General features: G+C 41.4%; 1 protein-coding gene across 1 annotated transcript in view; it reads right to left on the bottom strand.

Moving 5' to 3' along the window:
- Positions 1-23569, bottom strand: part of dner (delta/notch-like EGF repeat containing) — a 53691-nt gene that overhangs the window by 9251 nt on the left and 20871 nt on the right. Inside the window, exons 3-8 of the mRNA XM_053422105.1 lie at positions 13670-14017; positions 13471-13568; positions 9494-9657; positions 6005-6153; positions 5245-5398; positions 4226-4339 (exon numbers count right to left, since the gene is read on the bottom strand). Coding sequence (XP_053278080.1) covers positions 4226-4339; positions 5245-5398; positions 6005-6153; positions 9494-9657; positions 13471-13568; positions 13670-14017 — 1027 coding nt within the window. The remainder of the gene's footprint in view (positions 1-4225; positions 4340-5244; positions 5399-6004; positions 6154-9493; positions 9658-13470; positions 13569-13669; positions 14018-23569) is intronic.

Genomic DNA, 23569 nt, shown 5'->3' with positions numbered 1-23569 from the left:
CTTTTGTTATGTTACAGTACTGGTGCTTTACTGTTTTCTCCTTTTGGATGCTCCAAGCACTCAAATAAACAAGCATCGTAATTTAAGCAGCGACTGACTTGTCCAGGTTTTCAGAAACGATGACTCACTTTACCGCGGTAACTAACTCCGCTCGTTTCATTGTTAACATCCGTTGTCGCTCACCTCAAAATCAATATTGCAAACTAACGTCAGATGAAACTCTTCTTCAGTTTTGTCAACAAATGAACCTACAGGCAACATGTTGGTTCACATTGAGGACGGTCAGTGGTTTATGGTTAACTCAGATCATGTGGTGTGTGATTCCTATGTGACATCCATTGTGGCAGGGAATTGCACCCACCCCTCAGCCCACTAAGATCACGTCTTAATGCAAATAAGCTCACAGAGAATCAGAGAGAATCTCTGGTTGGTTTAGCTGCACACAAGAGACGTCTCCACAATATGTGGTGAGATTTGAAAGCAAACACACTCCTTCCCCTGATTGTCGAAGCAGTTATAGAAATGATTAAAGATGTGGAAGACAGTGGTGGTGATAGCAGCCGATGAAAAGCTTTAACTTTGAGGATTGATAGTCAGGTGGATAGTTTGAAATGGCACAAATACCTAAGTCACATTAAAAGCCCTTGAAACCTCAAAATCAGGGAACAGCCTGTTTGTATGTGATTTACCTGCATGTTTAAAGTAATACATCAGACGTCCTGTGATACACTGGTGACCTGTTAATGGTGTGCCACACCTCTCACCCAATGTCAGCTGGGATTAGTTCCAGCTCACCTCGCAACCCTCAAGAGGAGAAGCTGTATAGGATGGATAGGTGGACTTTTTTTCCTCACTGTTTTATTCTAATGTTTTTTTATATGGTGTGTTTTGTGTATATTTATATTCCTTTTTTGCTGTCTTTCTTAAGTTCCTCTCTGTTTTTCCACAGTTGCCCATTGTGGCTGTTATTGTTTAAAAACCGAAATACATTTTTACTCATAACTAAAGAGTCAGGAAGTGGTTTGATTCTGTCATCTCCTACCGCCTCAGAGTTAATGTTCTTTCTTTTATCTTTTCCTCTTCATTGCGAGAGCGAAAGAAAAACAGAGCAAAAGCATCTCTGCAGAGATATCATTTTTGCTGTTGCGAGAAATGTTATTGTGTTGCACCAGTGTCTCTGGTGAAGTGTTTTCTCTGGAACAATGCATGTGCACTCCATGTCCCCGTGTGAGTGACGCTGTGTGGTGAAGCCACTGATTTCTTCTTCACTATCTATGTGAGCCTCCGCTACATTCACCTATTCCTTCCCCTTCTAAAAATAACCTCTTTTCTTCACCTCCTCTGTTCCTCTGTCTTCACCTCCCATGAGGACTGCCATTGTGTTGCAGCTTGAGGAGAGAGACTGCCGCTGCGTTACGTGCACTTGCTTCCCTGTGAGATAGTGTGCGTGTGTGTGTGTGTGTGTGTGTGTGTGTGTGTGTCTCCTCTGATATGCAGTAACAGTCGTAGTAAATCCCTGAGCTGACTGCACCCTCCATTGAGCTAATGAAGAGATCCCTCTCAAGCAGCCATTGATCTGCAGGAGTTTATTTCACGGCGTGAGAACGTTTATCATTCAGCAGCAGAGAGACAGGAGCGATCTGCTGCAGTCTCCAAAGCTTTCTCTTCTCTTCTTCTTCTTCTTCCTCTCTCCTATCCTCTCCTTTGTTCTGCTTCAGCCTCTCTTTTCTCCGCTCCTCTGCCTCCCTCCATACTCCCTCAACTCGTCTTCCCGTTCTCTCTTATACGCTTTCAAACACACAAAGATGACGACCCCCATCCCCCCCCACCAACCGATGCATGCATTCAATTTGATGGTTTGTATTTGTTCTGTCACGGTTTAATCCCCTGTTTTCCTCTGTATTTAAAATGTTTTCTGTGTGTAAGCAGATCTGTGGGCACATCCACGTCTCTTTCTCTTTTTTCAGCTTATTTGCTTGTACATCTATCTCTCTACCTAAAGATACACACACACACACACACACACACACACACACACACACACACACACACACACACACATAGAAACACATTGTGACATGAGACCTGTCCAATGCTGACATACAGGATTCTGTTCATTCTTGCTTTCGGCAATAATAAAAAAAAATAAAAAAGAGTTAACAGTTTAAATTTAGCCGGCTTGCTCACTCCCCCGACCTGCCACTTCTGACTGGAGACAGTCACAGTACTGACACTCACACTGTATCCTCTGTTAGTGTGTGTTAATGTGTGTGTATGTGCTGAGAGTGTGAGATTAAGACACTAGAAAAGATGACAACCCCAAATTATAATGATTAACTTTTGAATATCCATTCATTCATTATATAAAAACCACTTATCCTTTCAGAGTCAAAGGACAGCCAATTTCAGCTGATATTTAACGAGAGGGGGTGGGGTGGGGAGGGGGGGGTGCACCCCGCACAGGTTGCCAGCGTATTGCAGGGCTGACACATAGAGACAAGAAACCATTCACACCTACCAGCAATTGAGAGTCTCAAATTAACCAAACTTGCATGTCTTTGGACTGTGGGAGGAAGCTGGAGTAGACAGGAGGAAACCCACAGAGACAAGGGGGGAACATGCAAACTCCACACAGACAGTTCCTGGTCGGTCGTCAAGTTCAAACTCAGAACTTTCCTCTGCTGAGGCAACAGTGCAACACAACTACCACTGTGCCCTAACTTAAGGCCACATGTCCTAAGGTGTTCGCTGACATAATTTACTGTATATAAATAATATAAATAGATACCTGATGGACACTTAAGGTCAATGATCAAACTTTGAATTGCTTCATCATCAAATTAGTTGTTGTCTCCTCCAAGGAGGTTATGTTTTCATTAAGGTTGTTAGTTATTTAGAAGGTCAGGGAAGAATCCAATACATTTTGGCGTGGATCCGGATCAGGGGGTAGATCCAGGGGGAAGTAGAGGATAGGTACTTCACAATTTCAGGTTCCCCCCCGATGCTGCTGCTGTGGAGGCGGGGTCTAATATTAACTGCCTGCTCTGATTGGATCAGTGAACTCAACTCTAGTTATTGATCATTTAAAAAATTTGAAAAACAACTTGGATCTATGTAAATATCCCTGCCTTCACTTTTGAGGAGCCAACATGTCGTCCATTATATACAGTTCATATTTCCTTATATTCAGTCATATTGAATCATTCCATAAAACATGGCTTGTGTACATATAAACATGTATATTATCGGCCAATTGTTCAGAGCAGCATTAACTATGGCTGTATTCTGTTCAAATGCTCCGGCAATTAAATAAATTGAAAGATCTGATCCACTTTAGTGTCACAGACTGCTTTAACCTGCTGCCTTCTGTAAATAAACACACAGATTGGTAATTTCTCCAAAAGTCCAAGTTCAGCTCAGACGGAGCATTATCTAATAAACCCATGAGATTTCTGAAGGCGCCCTCTCAACAAAATCTCCTCACACTAATTAAGGGTCGCTGGCACGGCTCTGTCCCCCGCTGACAGAGCTGATTCCCTCATTTTATGAAAGTAAACAAACAGAAGTTGGTTTGTGAAATATTTTCAGCTTTAGTGACCACGTTTTTTTAATGAGGGGGGGTTTGGCAGCCGTAGATTAACAATACAGCCAGGAGTTCCAGTATGACTGAGACCTCCTGCACAATAAGAATGAACAGACCTGTGCGAGCATTACCATCTGGTGATGGTGTGACGAGGTCCATTGTTACCTTCTCCTTTCCCCCCTGTGTTCTGCATGTGTGTATGCACACAAGCAGTCTGTACGCAACTGTTTACATTGGCACATTGTGTGTGTTCATCGCAAATGAGAGAAATGCTTTTCTGCAGAAGTTTTGCAGTCACATATTTCCCCAGAGAGGCCGATGCAGGTCAGTGAGGCTATGAAGACTAATTAGAATAGAAGAGGAAGGTTTAAATTAAGCATCTCGATGGCACAGATACTGTTTAACACACATACACACACACACACACACACACACACACGCACACAGCCTTTTTAAATGATGAATATAAATTTGCATCAGAATGTAACAAATATTGAAAAAACTGACATAATTTGCAGTCAGTACCTCTGTCAGTATTACTGCCAGCTTCACTAATTTGCATCTCAAACACAATCAAACACACACACACACGCACACACACAAACACACAAACACACAAACATGCTGTAATGGGGCTCCTACCTTCGGGACAGTAGCACCTGGGCCCCGCCAGGCTGCTGAAACAAGTGGCTCCATTTTTGCAGGGATGAGAGAGGCAGTGGTCGACCAGCAACTGGCAGCGCTCCCCTTCATAACCTGAGCAACACACTCACATCTCAACATACTTCATTTGTTTAAGCTGCATCTTCCTGTTGGTTGACAGGCTAATAACACCTGCTCCTAAATACACAATACAGATGTTATCTTATACATGGCAGGTGAGTAAATGACAGATTTTAACCTTGCAACACAGAGCATATGCAAACAAATGTACATATATATTGTTCACATTATATACTTTCTGTTTTTATGTGTATATTATCTCAATTTTTATATGTGCATGTGTATATATTGTATTTAATACGTTTATTGATGTTACCATTTTATATTTCTTCTTATATTTCTTTCTACTTATCTTATCTTATCTTATCTTATCTTATCGTATCTTATAATAAAACACTAATCTATAGAACAATAACATTATGGAATAGTTTTTTCTTTACTATCATTTGGTTCACAGTGTACAAACATTTAAAACTGCAATAGTGTTTTCTTGTGTTATGTTTTTTTTCAATTAATAATGAAAATACAAAAATGCACTGATTTGAGCCACCCCGTGAAACTAAATCAGACAATGATTTTATCTTTGGTCTGTTTAAACTTTTTTTTCGTTTTTCTCATTTGCCACTCACACAGGGCTTGTTAGCACAGTTCCCAGTAGGGACATGGCGGGCCTTCAGATGCCACCTCTGACATTTACCTTCATATCAGAGACTATAGGCTAGAGGCTTGCTAAAATAAATCTGACAAGAGCAAAGGTTTAATACACACTTTTGTACTTTTGTAGAAATTATATGGGTTTCTGCACAGCTCTAATCAAACCATCAGAGAACACACAGTCAGGCTCAGAATCTCCGTTGGGCTTCAAAACATGTGTAGCTGTAGATCTCAACACTTAGAACTGGCATAAAGTACACATGGACGGACACACACACACACACCTGAAGTGCAGCTGCATGTGAAGTTGCGGCCTTGCCCTCCCTGTCTCACGTCAGTGCAGGTGCCGTTGTTGTGACACGGCCGGTGGAGGCAGGCGTCAAACTCCTCACAGAAGATTCCAGTGTAGCCATCCTCACACTCACAGAAGAAAGTGCTCTGCAAAACACAAACACACACATTTCACATGTCACAACAACGAATCAAATTATTCATGAGCAAACTCATGCTCATTATTGACCAACAGCAACAAATTCTGATTAGAATTCCCCCAATGTAAGTAAACATATCTAATTAAACTGCTGTTAGTTGTTCTTCCTGGCACCTGGTCTCTGCAGTTAAGTGAAACCCGAGGAAAGTTTTTTTCTGCTCTTTGTGAATAATGATGCATCACCGAACGTAATGATGCCGCTGCAGCTTTAATGTTGAAGTATAATGTGAGAATTATATGGAAACTTTGTTTAGCTTATTTTGCAGTTGCACTATGGTTACAAGGTGTGTGGTAGCTGAGACCAGGTGTGAACAAAGAGCAAGAAGAAAGATGAATATCATTTAATCACTAATTATGTGAAAATGCACCAGTTTCTATTTTGATGACCTCAACAAACAAACTTGTATTAACTGATCCTACTGATTTTCTATTCAAGTATAACACACATCACACTGTTTTCCTCCAGTGTATCTCTCAGCTTCATTCACATTTACATTCAAATGCTTTCTTAATAAGAGGAAACTTTTGAGGATTTCACTTCCTGGAGTTCTCACCTCAGAGGGCTGTGTGATACATTGGCCTTTCCCCGAGCACTGAGGGTCACTGAAGCTGCTGCCAGGCTCCACACAGCTGCTGGCCTTCACCGTCAGGTTGAGGCGCAGGGTGACTTCCGGGGCTGTGGGGGCGCCCACGTGCATCACACCTACCACAGAAGAATGGAGGGTCTCATTCACTGAGTCTTTTTTGTATTCGGTAGATATTTACATACAGAGGACAAACATACAGGAAAAAACAACAACTTCATGATTACGTTTTTTTCCTGACACATTTTTAAAATGCACATCTTTCAGTCGTTCAAATGTTGTGGCTCTGAGGATGAATATGCTAATCTGTGAGAAATATTTCAACAAATATCAGGATGTCGTGATTCATGGTCCCTAAAGGATGTATCCTGATGATCCCCGACCTTTCGCACTAGTGTCACTAGGAAGCGGACATTTGTGGTTTCAACTATTCCAAGAAACGCCATGATATACTTTTGTTCAGTGCTAATTAGTCCATGTTAGCTTTCATGTTACACCAAGAAGGAGACATTACAAACATTATACCTGCTTAAGATCAGCATGTTAACTTACATGTCCCCACTTCCTCCCACTATCTAGAAATGAAGCCAAAATATCCCAGAGATGAACGCCGCCATCTTGGCCAGAGTCTGCACAGCTGTCAATCATGATCATCACATCAAATAACTAATTCAAACCTAACTCACAGGAACAATGTCAACATCAGCTTGATTAGAACTACCTGATATTAAAGAAACCATCTTAGAGAATAAAGTATTTAACATGTATGACTTTTCCATGCCCCATCCACTAATATGGATGAGGCGGGATTGATTGACCTAAATTGCAGCAAACCATCAGGTGGAAATCACTAATGTCGTCCATGTTTGTAAACACATCTCTGATGTTAACATGGAGCATTTAGCCTGCAGCCTTGAAAGCTGTCATGATTGAAGAATCTCAGCCTGAGCAGGTGTTTTAGAGCAGATTTTACATGATTTCTCTCCTGAAAAAAACACTGTGCTTCAAAAGAAAGAAACTAAAAGAGTTCTGTAGCTGTTGTGACAAAAATAGAGCGTGTGTCTCTCCGACTCGACTCTCTCTGGGTCTATAAGTCTAAAACATCTTACATCTTCAATCAAAGCTGACAGCCACACAGGAACTCGGATAAAAATACCCTCATCGTGAATATTAACTGACGTTTTTTGAGCACCTTGAAGCCAATGAGCTGTGAGTCAGTGACGAGGCCTTGATGATGTCAGCTCCTCAGCCAATCAGAGAGCTGATCAAACAGCGTGTGCTCCTCTGTCACCTGTGACCCAATGATCAGCAGACCAATGACATCACGTTAGCACCTGCAGAGTCACTGCACCTTTGAGTCGTGAAAGCGCGTCGACGACTCTCAGACACGTGTGGAGAAGGAAATGCAATGTCACCGCGGGGCTCCTCCCTCTTTGATGACGCTTTGCACCGATTATCCCGGCTCGAGCTTACGTACGCAAGGTCACACGCCCTCAGGTCTGCACGCCACATAATTGAAATTGAGTGAACAAGTGAGTTTCTGGTTTGAACTATTTCTCAGTTAGTATCAAGCCTGACTGCAGAAGCAGAGAGAACGTATCATTTCTCCCCTCTCCTGCAGTTTGACCTTCGTTCTTCCCTCCTTCTGCATTCTCTATCCCTCTTCCCTTTTCTCTAATCCATGTTCGTCTTGCCTCCTCTTCTTTCCCGTCTCTCTCTCTCTCTCTCTCTCTCTCTCTCTCTCTCTCCTTATCTGACTCTTCCTCTCCCCCACCCTCCGTTATCCTCCCTTCCTTCTGACTTAACTCCCCAATGTCATCTCCACTGTCTCTCCCTGGTGAAGCGGCGGCTGCGTTGCCACAGACATGTCAAGGTCAGCAGACAGGCAGTGGAACAGCATCAGGTATGTCGAGCCCACAGGGGTCAGCCAGCCCTTCAGTCAAAGAGTGAGACTACACTCACCACCCTCCAGCACTCACTGCAGCTCACACCCCGGTTTTTACCCCACGTGTGTGAAGCTCTGTATTAAAATACAGATGGCAAATTGCATAAATATATTTTTTTCAAACCTGCACATATACTATTCTGACTCATATATGCAAATATTATGTGATTCTCCCCAATGATTTGTAAGGAATAAACGCTATAAATAAAATTTATTCAAATTCATTCACCCTCTGATGATTTTGGCTCAGTTGTAAATTAGCTATTTGGAGAGGTTTCCGGACATTTTCTATTCAGCCACTCTACTCTTGTGGGATAACTATGGCACAAATTAAAGAATAAAACCAGAGATAATAAAAGGAGAACATTTAAATGACACATTTTCCATCTCTCTGAATTTAATCTGGTTTAAATAGGGATGATGACTCATTTGATAAAACACATTTTTCATTAACTCCTTAGTGTTTAAACTACTTTCAGTTATTGCTTGGCATTTCATTCATGATGATGCCAAGTAACCCAAAAAACTCACATTACCCAATAAATGTCCCCATATTGTAGAAAATGATACGTCTTAGAATTAATTTATAAATTAAATTAAATTAAAATTAAATTAAAGGTTTATGTTCTATATAAATAATGGAAAGTATCAAAGTAAACAAAGAAATACACATATTTAGAAAATCTGAGAATACTGTAGCTTTGTGATGTCACCTCAGCTCTGCCTTCTTTCACTGATCCACCATCCAGCCTCGAAGGATTTGGCTTCTCTGATTGTTTATCTCAAATCTGTTATATTTTCATTTGGTCTCTATTAGTGAAATCAATTGAAGTCAGTTTATTTATATAATACATTTAAAACAACAAAAGGTGAACAAAGTCCTTCACGAAAACACATATACAGGCTGAGATCAAGACAAAAACAGTGTAGAATCGGAAAACGATTGGAAAAAAATGAATATGAATGACTTATTATTGTTTTATCCTTTTATCTTCATATCATTATTATTCGACTGACCTGATTGTTTGTGTGTATGGCTGCAAACTCACAGTAAATGGATGACAGAGCTTTGAAAATAATGTGGTTGATAGTTTTATTTCGGCAGGCTTTAGCTGGGCTGCAGCTTTTAGCTGGGCTGCAGCTTTTACCACTGAGTTCTATCAAGCTACAATAAAGCCACAATCCATCACCTACGTTTGGCCTTGATGTGCGTCACTGAGGAAACAGTAGACCAATCAGAAGCGAGGCTCTCGTTTGATTTACTGACCAAGCTCCGGAAACAAGCCTGTGGAATGAAGATGTAAAACTATATTGAGGTGGTTAAAACCACAAATGTATCTTTTTTGTAATATCAAACTGTCAAATAAAACCCTGCACTGTGACAGTATGAAATAAAGGACCTATAAAAGTTTCCCCCGTCAGGCTCTTAACACCTCTTGGTGAACGATGAGGCGCCTCTCTATATCCAAAAGGAGTCAATGACGGTATAATTCAGGAGATTGGAGAAGTCTTACTGAGGAAGTAGTTCTGTCCCAGGGGCAGCGATTGGTCTGGCACCACCAGTCCATCAGGGGCCTGCAGGAACCACACCACAGTGCCGTTGGAAATGGACGAACGAAGGAAACCCTCTTCATTCAATCGCCAAAGCTCTGGAGCTCCGCTGGCATTCACCACCACCCTGGTGAGATAAATGAAAGGGATGGGAGGGTGGAGGATGAGGAGACACATGTGAAGGAGATTCAGAAAGAGGATCTGATGATGGTAGCTTTGGTTTATGTTTCTTGAGTTTAGTGTCGGCTGCCATCAAATGGTTTTAACTGGTCACAATCCTCAGCTTCTCTTCCAGCAACTATACTGGAAGTTTTAGAGAAAGACCAAAATGGACCAGAACAAATGGAAAAATAAACAAATGTTCAACGTTTTGTAGATTAACATTTTTGAATTATTGAGGTTCATAGAGATATAAAAAAGTCTTAACTTTATGCCAATTATCCAGATCCAAATGACAAAATTGTCTCAAGTCATCCATTTCTTTTTGAGCTGCAGCTCTCTGGTTATCAAAAAGATGGTTTAGGGTAATTTGATAAAGCACCTTAAATTTTTCAAATTCTGGACACATTTTTTTGTAGAATATGACATTTTAAGTCAAACTGATGAGGTTTCATTATAGTTAATCAACAATAATTAAGAGTTTTCTGACCACAGCAAGGATTGAAATCTAAGAATACATGAGTGACATCAACACAGCTATTCACGGATAACAGCCATTAGGAGGACAAACCGTTTGAAGGTCAACATTCCCACAATCCCTTAATGAGATTGTTTTCTTGGGCAGAGCGAGAAGAACAACACAGATGATGTTTCCTTCCAGAGACGCTGAGCTCCAGCAGCTGCCAGTCAAACAAACACCACCGTCCCGCTGAGGTACCACATCGAGTCGTGGTAAGACAGCAACCACATGGTCAAGAGGGTGCGGAAGAGCTAGGGCGGTAAGAAGGATGCTCAAGAACCTCAATGAGGCTCCTCACCAGTTAAATGTTTTGAAGCACCCCTCTAACCTCACTCCCACACCTGAAACAAGCATTTTCGTTTTAACAAAAACAAATAGAAAACCATCAATTATCCTCTCAGCCCTTCGCTCTATCTGTGTATTTTGTGTTCTAATGTGTGCTTGAATAAATAATAATAATTATCAATCCCTCTGCAGTGCTTTTTCAACAGAGATGCAGCTGAAAGTACTTTGCAGAGAAAGTAAAGGTTTAAAATAGCAGCTGGATGATGTGATAAGCTCTTAAACGTGTTTATTACTATATCACACATCTCACAAGTAGCAACACACTCAAGTGTTAATGACGAGCTGTTTGATTTATTTTTAGAAGAAGATGCCTCCTAAAGTTTGGAACCAGAAAATAAAGAAACTTGACATCGCGTCCTACTTGAGGACAGAAAAGACCTCGGAGGCATAGTTTAGTTCAGGCTACAGGAGGATATATCTAAGGTCATGTTCACTGAGTGAGGGCGAGTTGCGCTGTTCTTAACGGATCGACACGACGGCTGTCCTTAAATGTTGAGGTGAGGAGGAAGCTGAGCCTGAAGGTGAATCTACGAGCAGGGACAGAAATGTCTGCTCACAGCTGAAATGAGATTTGGGTTTGCAGGGTATCTGGATTCAGCCAGAGGGACGACATGAGCAGCTCAGATATCTGGGGAACTGGTTCAATTTAAAATGAAGCATTTGGTTTTGGATTTGGATGGTTCTGTAAGACGATGACCTAGATTTGTGGAAGGATTAATTTTATTGAATTTTTTTGGTGCTTTCTATCTCATTTTCAAAATTGAAATGGTCAGTTATTATGAAGTTTCTAAATCGTAATTTTAAAACTGTTGCTATCGCTATCCAACGAAAAGTACCAATAACTTTTTGTCCTGGAAACTAAATTGTTTCTGCAGTAGGCCGTGGTCTGCATTTCTGCTAGAGATGAAGCAAATTATCGTTCTAACGTATGAACAAACAATGGCTAATACAAGCTGTTCCACTCCAGTCCACCAGGTGGCAGTAATGTAAAAAAAACGATTATGGTCAATCTTGGGCTATAATTTCTGCCTGAACCTGTCCAGGTTCAAGAGAAAACCAAACGAGGCTGACCTGAAACTTACAGAAATTCAAGTAGGCTAGCCCATCCAACAAGAGCTAACCAGAGCAAAGCCCAAATATCATTTCAGATTTTTTGTCAGAACTCTGAGGTTGGTTCGGGTATTATCTCTGAAAAATTCATATTATAAAAAAAATCATGCTCTATAGATAGGGCAACACTGAATAAGAGTTAACATGGGGGATATTGAAATTGCTCATTCAAAACATCCAAATAAGAAAACCGAATTTATTACAGACACCGATTGGTTGAAAATAAAGCACTGGAGTTAACCAATCAGATTCCTCAGCGCTGTAAGCTGTACTTTTGTAAAGTGCTACCCCCTGAAAAGGGAGTTTTTGTGGGATGAAACCATTTTCCTTGATCTTAATTTAGATCCTGGTCCGTGCATGGGAAATTTTGTTCGTATTACTTATCTGTGTTGTTAATATTCCTCCCTACAATTCTGCTTGTATGTATTATTCTTTGCACACACAGCAGCAGCAGCAGCAGCAGCAGCAGCATGACAACCAAAAAATCCATGTCACTTTTTGATCCCTGCTTCATTTCCAAGTGGCGTGAGTGTGTTTGCATATGAGCGTCCTTCACCGCCTGCATCCCTGTGCGTGCTCAGGTGTCCTGTATAATTACACAGTATGAAAACAAAGCAGCAGCAGTTGATTCACTTTCAGCTCGTAGCTTCCAGTCTGCAATCGTGATCAGGGCCCTGAGTTGTGCGAACCGTCTATAACGAGGGGCAACATCAAGGGCATCTAAGAATTTACACTGACCAAAGCTTCTGCATTATTCATTGACCCTGATTCATCGAACCATTGTAATATTGTTTATGAGCAAACGTGGTCTGGAAAGATGCAATACACCTGGAGTGGTGTAGAACAGCGTCTTTTGTGCCAGGGGGTTAGGAGATTCTCATGGAAGGTCATTAGTTACAAAAAATACAAGCTGTGCTGTTGTCAACATGAGTCGCAGCATTGTAAGGATGTGGATAAAATGCTGCACAAAGAAGATTCTATTTTAAGTTTTTTTTCTTTGTGATGATTATGCAGAAAGTTTTCTGCACAAACATGCGTTGTTGTTGTTCCTGTTGATCTGAATCTGAAAAGGACCAGTTTTTTTGAGTAAGGCAGTTCAATCGTGTCCTTGCTTTTCATGTTTAATTGTTCAAGCTGCAATCAGCTAAGATGTAAAACAGGTTTATTAACTCAACTTTTAATTAAGTGCTCCAAAAATTATTCTTGGGTTTGCGCCACCATGTCTCTACAGTAGCCCAGAAAGGACAAACCAAACACCAGCTTTAGAGGGAAGGCCATCATATTTTAACGTAATCTGTAGGCCCCTGTAAGTTATCCTTTATATATATATAAATCAGTGGTGGTGAAGACAACATCTCCCATGATCCCACGCTGCTTCACAAAGTCATCAAACTTGGTTTTGTTATTGTTTTGATTAAGACACCCCAAGTGGCTGAAGTTACATATTAGACGTTTATGCTGCAAACATCATCACCGTCAATAAAATATGTCTTATAGGAGAAATTAGGAGAGTAAGGAGTGGGAATGGAAGTGGCACTAAAGAAAAACGTTTCATAGTTTAACTTTAATTCTGGATCCCTAGGCAAAATGTAATGAAAATGTCACGTGTAGTCTGCCATGTACACTGCACCTAATGGGAAGTTCCACTGTAGGATACAGGATCCTGTACAAGGCAAAGATAGTTGGAGAAACTACTGATAAATGGGGACCCAAAGCTGCATGAAGCCCAGGGACCCAAACCTGATTAACCCAGTCCTGCTTTGAGGGGATACCAGTCATTTATTAAACTCTGAAGGGCGCTCTTACTTTACAGCCGTCTCTTCAGGCACCTCCAGAGACACAGTCAGAGTTCCTGATGTCAGCTCACACAGCTCAGGACTCACACAGTGCAGACTCTCTGTCACCTGAAACAGACACACAAACACGCACAACCCATCACTTCTTTGGAAACATGCTAAAGACAAAACCCAGGGAAGCTTAACATTTATCGGTGAAGTTATCTCACCCTGTCTGCCTCCCACGGCACCACCAGCAGCCTCTGCCCAGGTTTGGGTTGCCATGGCTGCAGGGTGGGAGCAGCTGGCGTGGTGGTGGTGGGAGAGTCGGTGGGCTCTGACGGCTGAGTGGCAGCTGCAGTGGTGGAGGCCACAGGGGTAGCCAGTCCAGGAGCTGAGGGGGTGGCAGGGTCCCAGTCGGCGGCCGGCAGGTCCAATAGGATCTGATCACACCTCTCCCCCTCGTAGCCCTCGCTGCACTCACAAGTGAAGGCCGGCCCCCCCTCCTCCCCCCCGCTGCTGCTCTGGCTGCAGTTTCCATGGAGACAGGGGCTTCTGGTACAAGGATCTGTGAAAAACTGAAACAAAAAAAATTAATAAACAATAACAGGAAGTGTGAGAGAGGGAGCCTTATAGAAAGCATTATTCTCTAACGGTGTTTTTCACTGTCTTCCCGTCTGCACTGCAGACCCATTCTTGTCAAAGTATCTCCATCTTTCAAGTAATAAAAACCCAGAGTACAGAGGTGGGATCACGGCTGCAGATCAATATGTTCCCAAAGTAACGACAGAGACTGTTGAAAGAAAAATCTAAAAACAGTTAACAACTAAAGCACCTAAAGGAACCTTGGACTGTAATAGACGACACCTCTGCACTTCCTCCCGCTATCCAGAAATGAAGCCCAAATATCCCAGGTACCAACGCCGACATCTTGTGCCGATGATGTCACCTCGTGCTCAACAAGTTGTGAGTCGGTCCCAGCTGTCAATCATGTTGCCAGAAATATCGTCACAATTAACCCTTGAACAATAAACTACCTAAAATGACAGATACCATTTTTGGGGGGAAATTAATCTGTACTGTGACTTTTTAATTTGTTAGTGTCCCATCTTCTAACATGGAGGAGACAGGATTTATGACCAATAGTCCAGCCAGCAACCAGGGGGCGACTGAAGCACTTCAGCTTCACTTTTTGGGAAACGTCATGTCATGAATCTTTTCTATACAGTCTATGGTTAAGATATCAGACCATATTTCAATATGTTTTGTCTGATAATGGTTTAAAAAGGTGTTTATTTATAATTAACTATGATAGAATGAACTCTACTGTGGATGTTTAGTCAATTATTTATTTGGTCGCTTTTTCTTGACATAGTTACAAGCGCTTTACAGAGAGAAACAATGGAGATTAAAAGAGGAAGCAGCAATGGAAAAAAAGAGTTCATCCTTTCGTAAAAAAGAGGGGTATCAAATTAAGTCAATTACAAAACCAGTAGTCAAAAGTTCATAAAAGCATTGCACCAAAACATATTTTCAGAAGAGATCCAGAGTAGCAAGCCCAGTGTAACGAATTCATTGGCGGAAACAACTAAGTCGAAGATAGTTTTAGGTTTGGTTTTGTGTGGGTTTTTGTGTGAGGAGACCAAACTGATTATTTTCTCTCACTTTTATTATTGTTCTGTGACTTCCAACCCTGCGCTCTGCTCCGTCCTTCTGTTACATCTTCACTTTGTTTTCCTAATCTGTTGTTGCAGCGCTGCAATTCTCCCTCTCACCCACACATATAGTGTGAGTATATATATATATATATATATATATGCGTGCACATGAGCACAGTGGCTGACATGGTTCTTGCTGTCATGCGGCCGTGAGGAAGATGTACCCTGACATTCTCCTTCATGCTGGTTTCACCCATCAATAATTGATCAAGTTTGGAGGAAAACGTTTCAGTGTGCATGTTGAAAGTAACAGAGGACAAAGCAGAGCCTGTCAAGGTTACAGCAGCCTGACACGAGCTGTTTTTTTTGTGTGGCTCTCGGAGGCGTTTTAGGCTTTAAAATGTCTATAATCCTGCTGCGTCTTATTCGCGTGAAAATTCCCTGAAACAACCTCAGGTATCTGCGGCTCCAGCTGTCCAATTCAAATGTGCTCAGATCCCAGCTTTAATAGAAGCAGGAGGAAAAACAAAAACCCAGGCTGGAGAGAGGCTGAACAGAGGGATGGAGATGATGCTGGTATAAACCCCTCAGTGCATACAGATGTGTGCGTGTGAGAGAGAAACGGTGAGGAGCAGAACAACAGAGCATCATTAACAGTCCGTCCGCTCCACGACAGAGTCACAGCTCATTAGTGTTAATCTCTGTCAGGTTTTTACTCGCTACGCGCTCTATCAAACTCTTTCCCTAGACTGCTCTGAAGCACAGCGATCAGAGCGGTCCCGGCTGGCACACTCCTCGGTTCTTAAACAGTTTGCCGAGCTTCTCCCCAAACCGAGGTTTGAGTTTATCAACCTTTTCAGAACAGCGACGTTGACTCGTCTGGGTGAGAGGAAGCCTCAGAGTCCAGCTCGTGACCTTTTTCATCTGTCACTGCTGATTTCTCTTCCGTCCTAAAAGGCTCCGTGCAGGCTGCACACAATGTGCTCGAACAACGAGGAACACAACAGGACTTTTAACAAGGCTCAGTGTATGAACTGAAATCTGGGTCACAGTAACTATTATGTGATGTAATGCAATCCAGTACATCAGCTCTGCCACCAGTTCTAGAGTTAGGAACCGTTCAATGGTCCTGTGTGATTTAATATAACAAGATGAATGTTATTGTATTTTATTTTATATTTATTATTAATAAGTTATTGTTAGTGTTGATGGATTGGACTACGTTGTATTAGAATGTGTTTCTTTTCTTTCCCCTTGATATTTGTAAAGACAAAACACAATATGTTGTGTTTTGTCGAATTCAACAACACTGTAAATTACCATCTCTACTTTAAACACATGGGCAGGTTATAGATTAAATCAAAATGTTATCTTTGTAGAATTTATACTTATATTAAGTTGTATTAGATTTCATAGGTGTATCATAGACTGCAAGTTAAGATGGAAGACATGAGGGCTCACAAAAGTGAAGTCAAATACTCTTGATGCCCCCTGATGCCTGGCCGCAGTAAATCTTATAAACCTGCCTGGACATACTTAATTTTTTCCGGTAAGTTTGGTTGTAATTATTTTTTGATGCTATAAAACGTTAAGATTGAAAGCTGAGTCATAATTAGTGAAGCTTGTTCCAGTGTGACCTTGATACCACGGCTCCACTCCACGATCACTACTACACAGAGACTCTGGCTTTGAACAACATAAAGGACAAGATGGCGGCATCTGTATCCAGGATATTTTAACTTCATTTTTGTATAATGAGAGGAAGATGAGACAGCTCGCCCATCTTTACATAGAGGCCTACAGTCTATAGCCAAATGGCCATACAAGTGGACACGGGTTGTAGAGAAACAATTGTTTAAAATTGTTGAACTATATTTTTTAAATAGTATTTAAGTATACTGTAGAAGTAAAACGCTACAAATGCATGTCACCAGCACCTGAGTTACAAAGGTTTCTGCTTCTCTTTTTTTTATGTAGTTCGGATACATTTGGGTAATTTTAGGATTTTCATGATATTTGACTTACTTTTTCTGAAATTGTGTATAAACTGCATGATGAACATATCATTCAGGTAAAAGATCATCATATGTATGATTAGTGAAACTCTAGTAGGTATTCTTAACTCAATTATACGAGCATAGGATGATTTATTTATTAAAAACTGTAAATTTTCTCTTATTTTTACTTATTGACCCCGATAGAAGGTGGATCCTGATTGGCTGACATTTCCCTCAGTAGTTCAGCCTGTTAAAGATAATCTGCACTTTTATGACTCATGTTGATACAGTTTGTTGAAACTATGTCACTGGTATTACTATTTGATGATTGTTATGGTGCTTGTTGATGTGAGGACTCATGTATTGTACCTGCGTCACTGTGCTCCTCATCGTTCAGCACTGAACAGTTCGCAGGCCCTGAACTCTGACAATCAATTTCCTCTAAGCAGCTGATAATAACCTACATTAGTGTCTTTCTCTGTGTTCGCACACTGGCCAACAAACACAACAATGAGATGCTCTGAGGCTGAAATGTATTGCTTCACAAGTGCCTGTGTCCTATTTGCTAATTTGGGATGGCTGCACTGAGGAGTTGGGATCGATACAGGCCGGCGCAGGCAAACAGCAGCGCTGCTTAAAGTATTGGCATCATCAGTTTAACCTGGTGGAGGAGATGGATGTGTCTTTTTCTGCAGACATGCCACACACACACACACACACACCCACACACAGTGATAACTAATTAGGCTGAATTTGTGCTCAGTGAGCAAAACAGACAAGCATCAGCATAAAATCAGTAACGGCCTGGAAAAAAAAAAGAAGAAGAAGAAGAGAGAGTGGAAAGTGAGCAGAACGTTCAGTTTATCCATTTGGAACATCATCACTTAAATATGAAACTCAGCAAATGGATAATTGAAATTTAGCAGCGTAAACTAAACACGCAACCGAATGTTACATCTGATTCTCCACACAGGCTACACATCCATAATGTAAAATGAAGACGAACACAGTCTGGTGAGAATGTACCTACAGTGCATATGTGAGAGGAGCTTGAAATGCTCCTTCTTCACCTTTAAAAAGTGTTTTCTTGAGTCCTGCTGCCTCTAAAGTGCCTTGAGGAGGCTGTCGATCAGCTCACATGACAACCTGACATCCTCCAACAACCAACTGAGGTGTGATAGTGTTGCAGTGTCACATTGCTGTTAAGGATTTCACCAACACCTTGACAGGAAAAGGAAACGTTCACACTCTGATGAAGCAGCCAACCCGCCTGATGTGCTCCAGCGTCAAAAGACTGCAGAGTTAATTAATGAGGAAAATAAGAAAACACTTTTAAAGTTGGTTTTCAACAGTAACAGACTTGTATTTATACGTAGGTTCAACAAAAAACTTGGACTAATGTTATTGTTTTTATATGGCATGTAAAAATTTCAAGAATTCTCATTTTGGAAACACCAAGAAAATTGTTCAGAAAATGTTTATATTAAATTTGGATTTGGCAAGATTAAGACTGTTAAGCTGATCCACTTCCATTTAGTTCCTGTTAAAATATGATTTAATTCAGAGCTTTAAGTCAGTGCACAGCTTGCAGGATTAATAATTAAAATGTGAACTCTATCAATTGGGATGCAAACAAATCAACAAGTATGGAGAGTAAAGTTTACATCAATTAAATAATATTTCTTAAATTGTACATATTTATAATCTCTTGCATTGGTTTTACCACTGTTGTGCTGAGGTGTGTGTTAAGGTCATTCCAGAGTTTTTCTTTCACATACAAAGAACGCAGCCTGAAGAATTCATAGATTTAATTATGTGGATGTGATGATGAACGGCGTGTATTAATGAAAAGACGTGGCACTAAGGAAAAACCTTGAATAAAGACGCACTAGAAGCTTTACAAGCACTTGTTTTCAGCCTGATCATGAAGGAGCAGGATGAAATCATTCCAGTAAAACATTCACAGCAGCCTCCTTCTAATAACTGACCATCATAACCCACTGTTTGTCTCTGTTCATGCGTTTTGGTTACTGGACGACGCACACCGGGAGAGAAAGAAATTCTCAACAGCAGGTTTTCATCTTTCTCTCGCTCTGACTGTGAGTCAGAACATTTTCTCACCGATGCCCTCGTGGCTGACTGGGCAGCAGGTCCTCGAAGGCTCATTTAACCCCGGTTGGTACGAGTGCAGGAGGCGACCGTGAAAGTCAAAGTGAATAATTCAGCGCCCGGATCGTCTCTTTTTGTCCTTTGCTGATCTCCTTAACCTCCATATTAAATGTTGTGGTTCAGTAGAGGCTTTCAAATTAGTTGTTTCCTCAATTAAGGAAGCTATTAATTTAATAAAGTGGGTTTGCCCTTTACAGGCTAAGTTCAACAAGCTTCTGTAAACCTCCAGCCCTGATTGAGCTCGAGCCGTCAGCACTTTCATAGCAGCAGTTAACCGACCGGTTTATCAGCCATTTACTGTTTATAGGTGACTCATTTGAGCGCTAGGTGATCCTACAGCAGGGGCTCACTGCTTAATACACAGTGCTCACTCAAACTGCACATTAAACTCCATAGAATCTTCCACATGAAGAAATGGTAAAAGCTCTGTATTGATTTAACACTGTTCTAGTCTTGATGACAAATCAAAGCGCTTTACAGTGATTTTGCTATGCAACCATTCACACACACAATCATACATATGTGCAGCACTGTCTCTCTCTCACACACTGCCGACACATCTGTCAGGGGGCGATTTTCGGGGGCAGTATCTTGCCCAAGGAAACTTTGGCACTCGTAATGGGGGAGCCTGGGATCAAAAAGTTGACCTACTGGTTAAAGCACAACCTCTTAAGTTTCATAAAATCCACAGTTAGGTCGCACAATGTTGAAAACAAACTGAAAAAAAGGAAAATAATGAAGCAAAAACTCGTCCATCAACACACAAACACAAATCTGACTCTTTTCTAAAGGCAAATGATCTTTCAGTATTTTTTATGTAAAGCATAGAGCAGCATAAGAGAAGACACACGTTCCCTCGACATCTGAGAAGCCATGCTTATCAGCACTTTGCTCTGACTTCCATTCATTGTGGGCAGCCTAACCAAAACCTTAACTGGGAGCTGAGGAATGACGTTTGGGCTCATTAGGACATAAGTTCCTGAAGAGGCAAACAAAAGACGAGTCCAATTACAGTGAGTGAGTGTGTGTGTGTGTGTATGTGTGTGTGCGTGTGTGTGTGTGTGTGTGTGTGTGTGTAGCTCTGCAGTTTCCCTATAAAATGGTTACTTTGTAAAGCTGCTTTATAACGCTCAAGATTAGTTGCCATAGCTACAGTAGCTAGGGAACGTGACAGCAATTAGCACTCAGTCTGATACAGAATTGTTCGCGTGTTGAGCATGTGTGTGTGTGTGTGTGTGTGTGTGTGTGTGTTGTTGTGCTCCCTCTCCTGCCTTTACACACACACTCTCACTCTTTTCCCATCATGCTGCAGCCATAGGATCTGTTTTATAATCCACTTAATTCCACAATCTGGGCAGTTGCTCAGCATTTCTGCCTCCGTCAGTCGGAGGGACGACGCCTCCTGCTGTGGACGGAGAAAAGACACACACAGCTTCCTCCTCATCGCTCTCTCTCGTGAAAACACTTGCTGAGGAAAATATATCTGCAGGACGTCAGAGGGGATTAATGTGTCCAATAAAGGTTCCTGCTAAACAACATGTAGCGGTACACAGAGTGTTTGTGTCTGGACCGCTGCAGTCAGCGATCATGATGATGCTGCAACACTGACGCAGTGTTGTCACTGTGCGACAACAGTGTGCAAGTGTGAGCCTCAAGCACACAACATCTTCAGTCTCTTGCTTTTCTGAGGTGATCAGAGCAGATCGCCTGTCGTTCTTTTGTACACAACAAAAATAACTACTATACTTATTCAAGGTGGGAAAGGGTTGCCAGACACTCATGTTGGTGTTTTCAAACTAAAATGATCTTTTTCCCAAATCCTTTCGAATCCCCATCCAAACACAGTTGAAAACACATATGGCCTAAACAGGAATTGCTTAAATAACAGCTTGTCACAATCGAATGTGTTATTGTCTCATTGTAAAATGCAGAATTGAACGGAACAGCAGCAGCGTAAGAGGGGGTCAACACATCTTGTTATTGATTACATTACATTACATTTCATTTAGCTTACGCTTTTTTACGAGTCATGTGATAAGAGCCTGACAGATCAGCAAAGGCTACGTTATGGGACAGGGACCAAACTAAAATGCTCGTACTAAATGTCAAACACATGTTACTCAAAGATGGTTTCTGTCACACCAGGTCATTCTCATCACACTGATGTTTGTCTATGTGACGCTGATGACCGGTGAGGAGCCCCAATGCAGACTTAACATGCAGAAATAACTGGGCCAATAAGAGTCAGTGGGACCAGTCTACTGCGGCTCCATCCCATGATGGCTGCTTTGCCCGACTCTCGCTCCAAATGACGTCATATACTTGTTTTGCTCTTATTAAGATGAGTGTTGAAGGATTTGTCAGTTGGCTGCAAATCAGTCAGTCACCTCCAATCTCTTTATCCATTATGAGTATGGAAGAATGAAGATCTACACACAACAATGAAGACGGTATTTCTGAAGAGATAAAAAAGGTATTAAACCAACTGACTGACATGTGCATTGAAACACTTAGATTTCTATTCATTAATTAAGGTAAATTGTCAACGCTTCAAAAGTTCCAGTCATCAAATTGCTTATTCTGGGTAATCCATTAGGGAATAAAACAATTGGAGCATCACTCCTACCATTGTTTCAGGTCATGACACTGTCCACGCTGCCGTCCTGACTCCGATATCAGCACAATCCCGATGTGATGTTCATGTTTTACTAATGAGAGGAGTAGTTAAAAATTGATGCGTCTGATCTAGATCCGTCTTGTTTCTAAGACTGAGCGCGTATCTGTCAGGCGGAGAGGAGCATTGCATAATCTCAAAGGAGCAGAATAAATATAGGGAAATGAAAGGCTGGAGAGGAATGGGTATCCAGTAAGACACAAGCTATGTACTAACCAACAAAGATCTATTCGTTTCCACGGATTGACGGCTGTGAAACACTCTCTATAATCGCGGTAAAGGAATTACAACCAGGGCTAAAACATCCAGGGAATAAATACTCTAATTATATGATCAATCATGCAGTAATTAGCTGGATGAACCAAATTAAACTTTCATATAGCCAGCAGTAATTTCTATCTCAAATATGCAGTGTGTAATGAGCACTTGCAACCCAGCTAAAGCAAAATATTTAATTCATGATAGTGACAAAATAATACTCGAAAATCATCCCTCAACAGAGTCGTTTCCCCCCGCGGCCTTCTCTCCAGTCTCCTCCCATGAGGTTTGAGCTGTGGGATGTGAGCTGATTATATGGGGGAAACCAAGAAAAGATCCAAGTGCATTCGGAAAGTCATGAAAATTACCACGGCTAATTAACTGTAACAAGAAGGTGAAAAGTGTGCTATGGTGGCAGTACTGGCTTGGATCTGGTACACAACTCGTTTTACTTTGTGTATTTGTGTCCAGCCAAAGAAGAAGGTGTTGCGTCTCTGCCCGATTTAAACACAGCCGAGCCGGCAGAGTGGACTAAAAAGACAAAATAAACCAAAGAGTCAGAAATGAACAAAGCAGAGAAGTGGTTCAGACAGTAAGTGATCAGGAGCTCTGGAGATAGAAGACCCAGAGTGAACACAGAACCAATCATCCTGTACCCACCGAGGGACATGGACACAGGGATGAATTTTAGAACGACTCACGCTCTGATGTGACTTCAAGTGATTCACTGAAATGTGGAAGATCATTTTTCTGGTGAAACCTGCAATCTGAATTTCAACCTTAATAAACTTTTAATAAAAAGGTGACCAGCGCTTGGTAGCAACTGTGAGTGGGTCAAAGGCAACCAGCATTACCACAGGCCAAGCCAACAGCCCATGAAATATGAGTTCATGTTGTTTTTCACGAGCTTAAGTGTACATCCAGACTATTATGTTTTCGATTGAAAACAACCATAACAATCTCTGTCTGAACATCTCAGTTTCTTCCCGTCCAGGCCAAAACTCAACCCCGGGAGTTTTCAACAGGGCCAGCAGTGTTTCCAAGCTTTGTTATAGAGGCTTTAGAACTTAAGAGCAGTGTGGACACCAGGCTTATCTGTAGGAGAGTTGATGGGTTTTCAAGGAAAAACACTCACCTCAGGACAAAAACCTCTGGTGAAATTTGTCTTTTCCTCCAAATATACTGGTTTCCTCAAACAATCCACAGACATGCATTTGTGGAAACTATCATTTTCACGTAGGTGTGAAAATGTGACTGTTTAATATTTTTTTTTTTTGCCACAGTGAAACCTGGGATGGTTTGGAAAAGTGTATTTTTGAACACATCAAGGAGAAAATAACCACCTGAATAACCTTTGTCCTTCCAGCTGCCAAC

This window comes from Pleuronectes platessa, chromosome 5 (genome assembly GCF_947347685.1).
Source record: "Pleuronectes platessa chromosome 5, fPlePla1.1, whole genome shotgun sequence".
Taxonomy (NCBI): Eukaryota; Metazoa; Chordata; class Actinopteri; order Pleuronectiformes; family Pleuronectidae; genus Pleuronectes; species Pleuronectes platessa.
The sequence above is the reverse complement of the archived record's forward strand: the minus strand, read 5'-3'. Positions and strand labels throughout refer to the sequence as shown.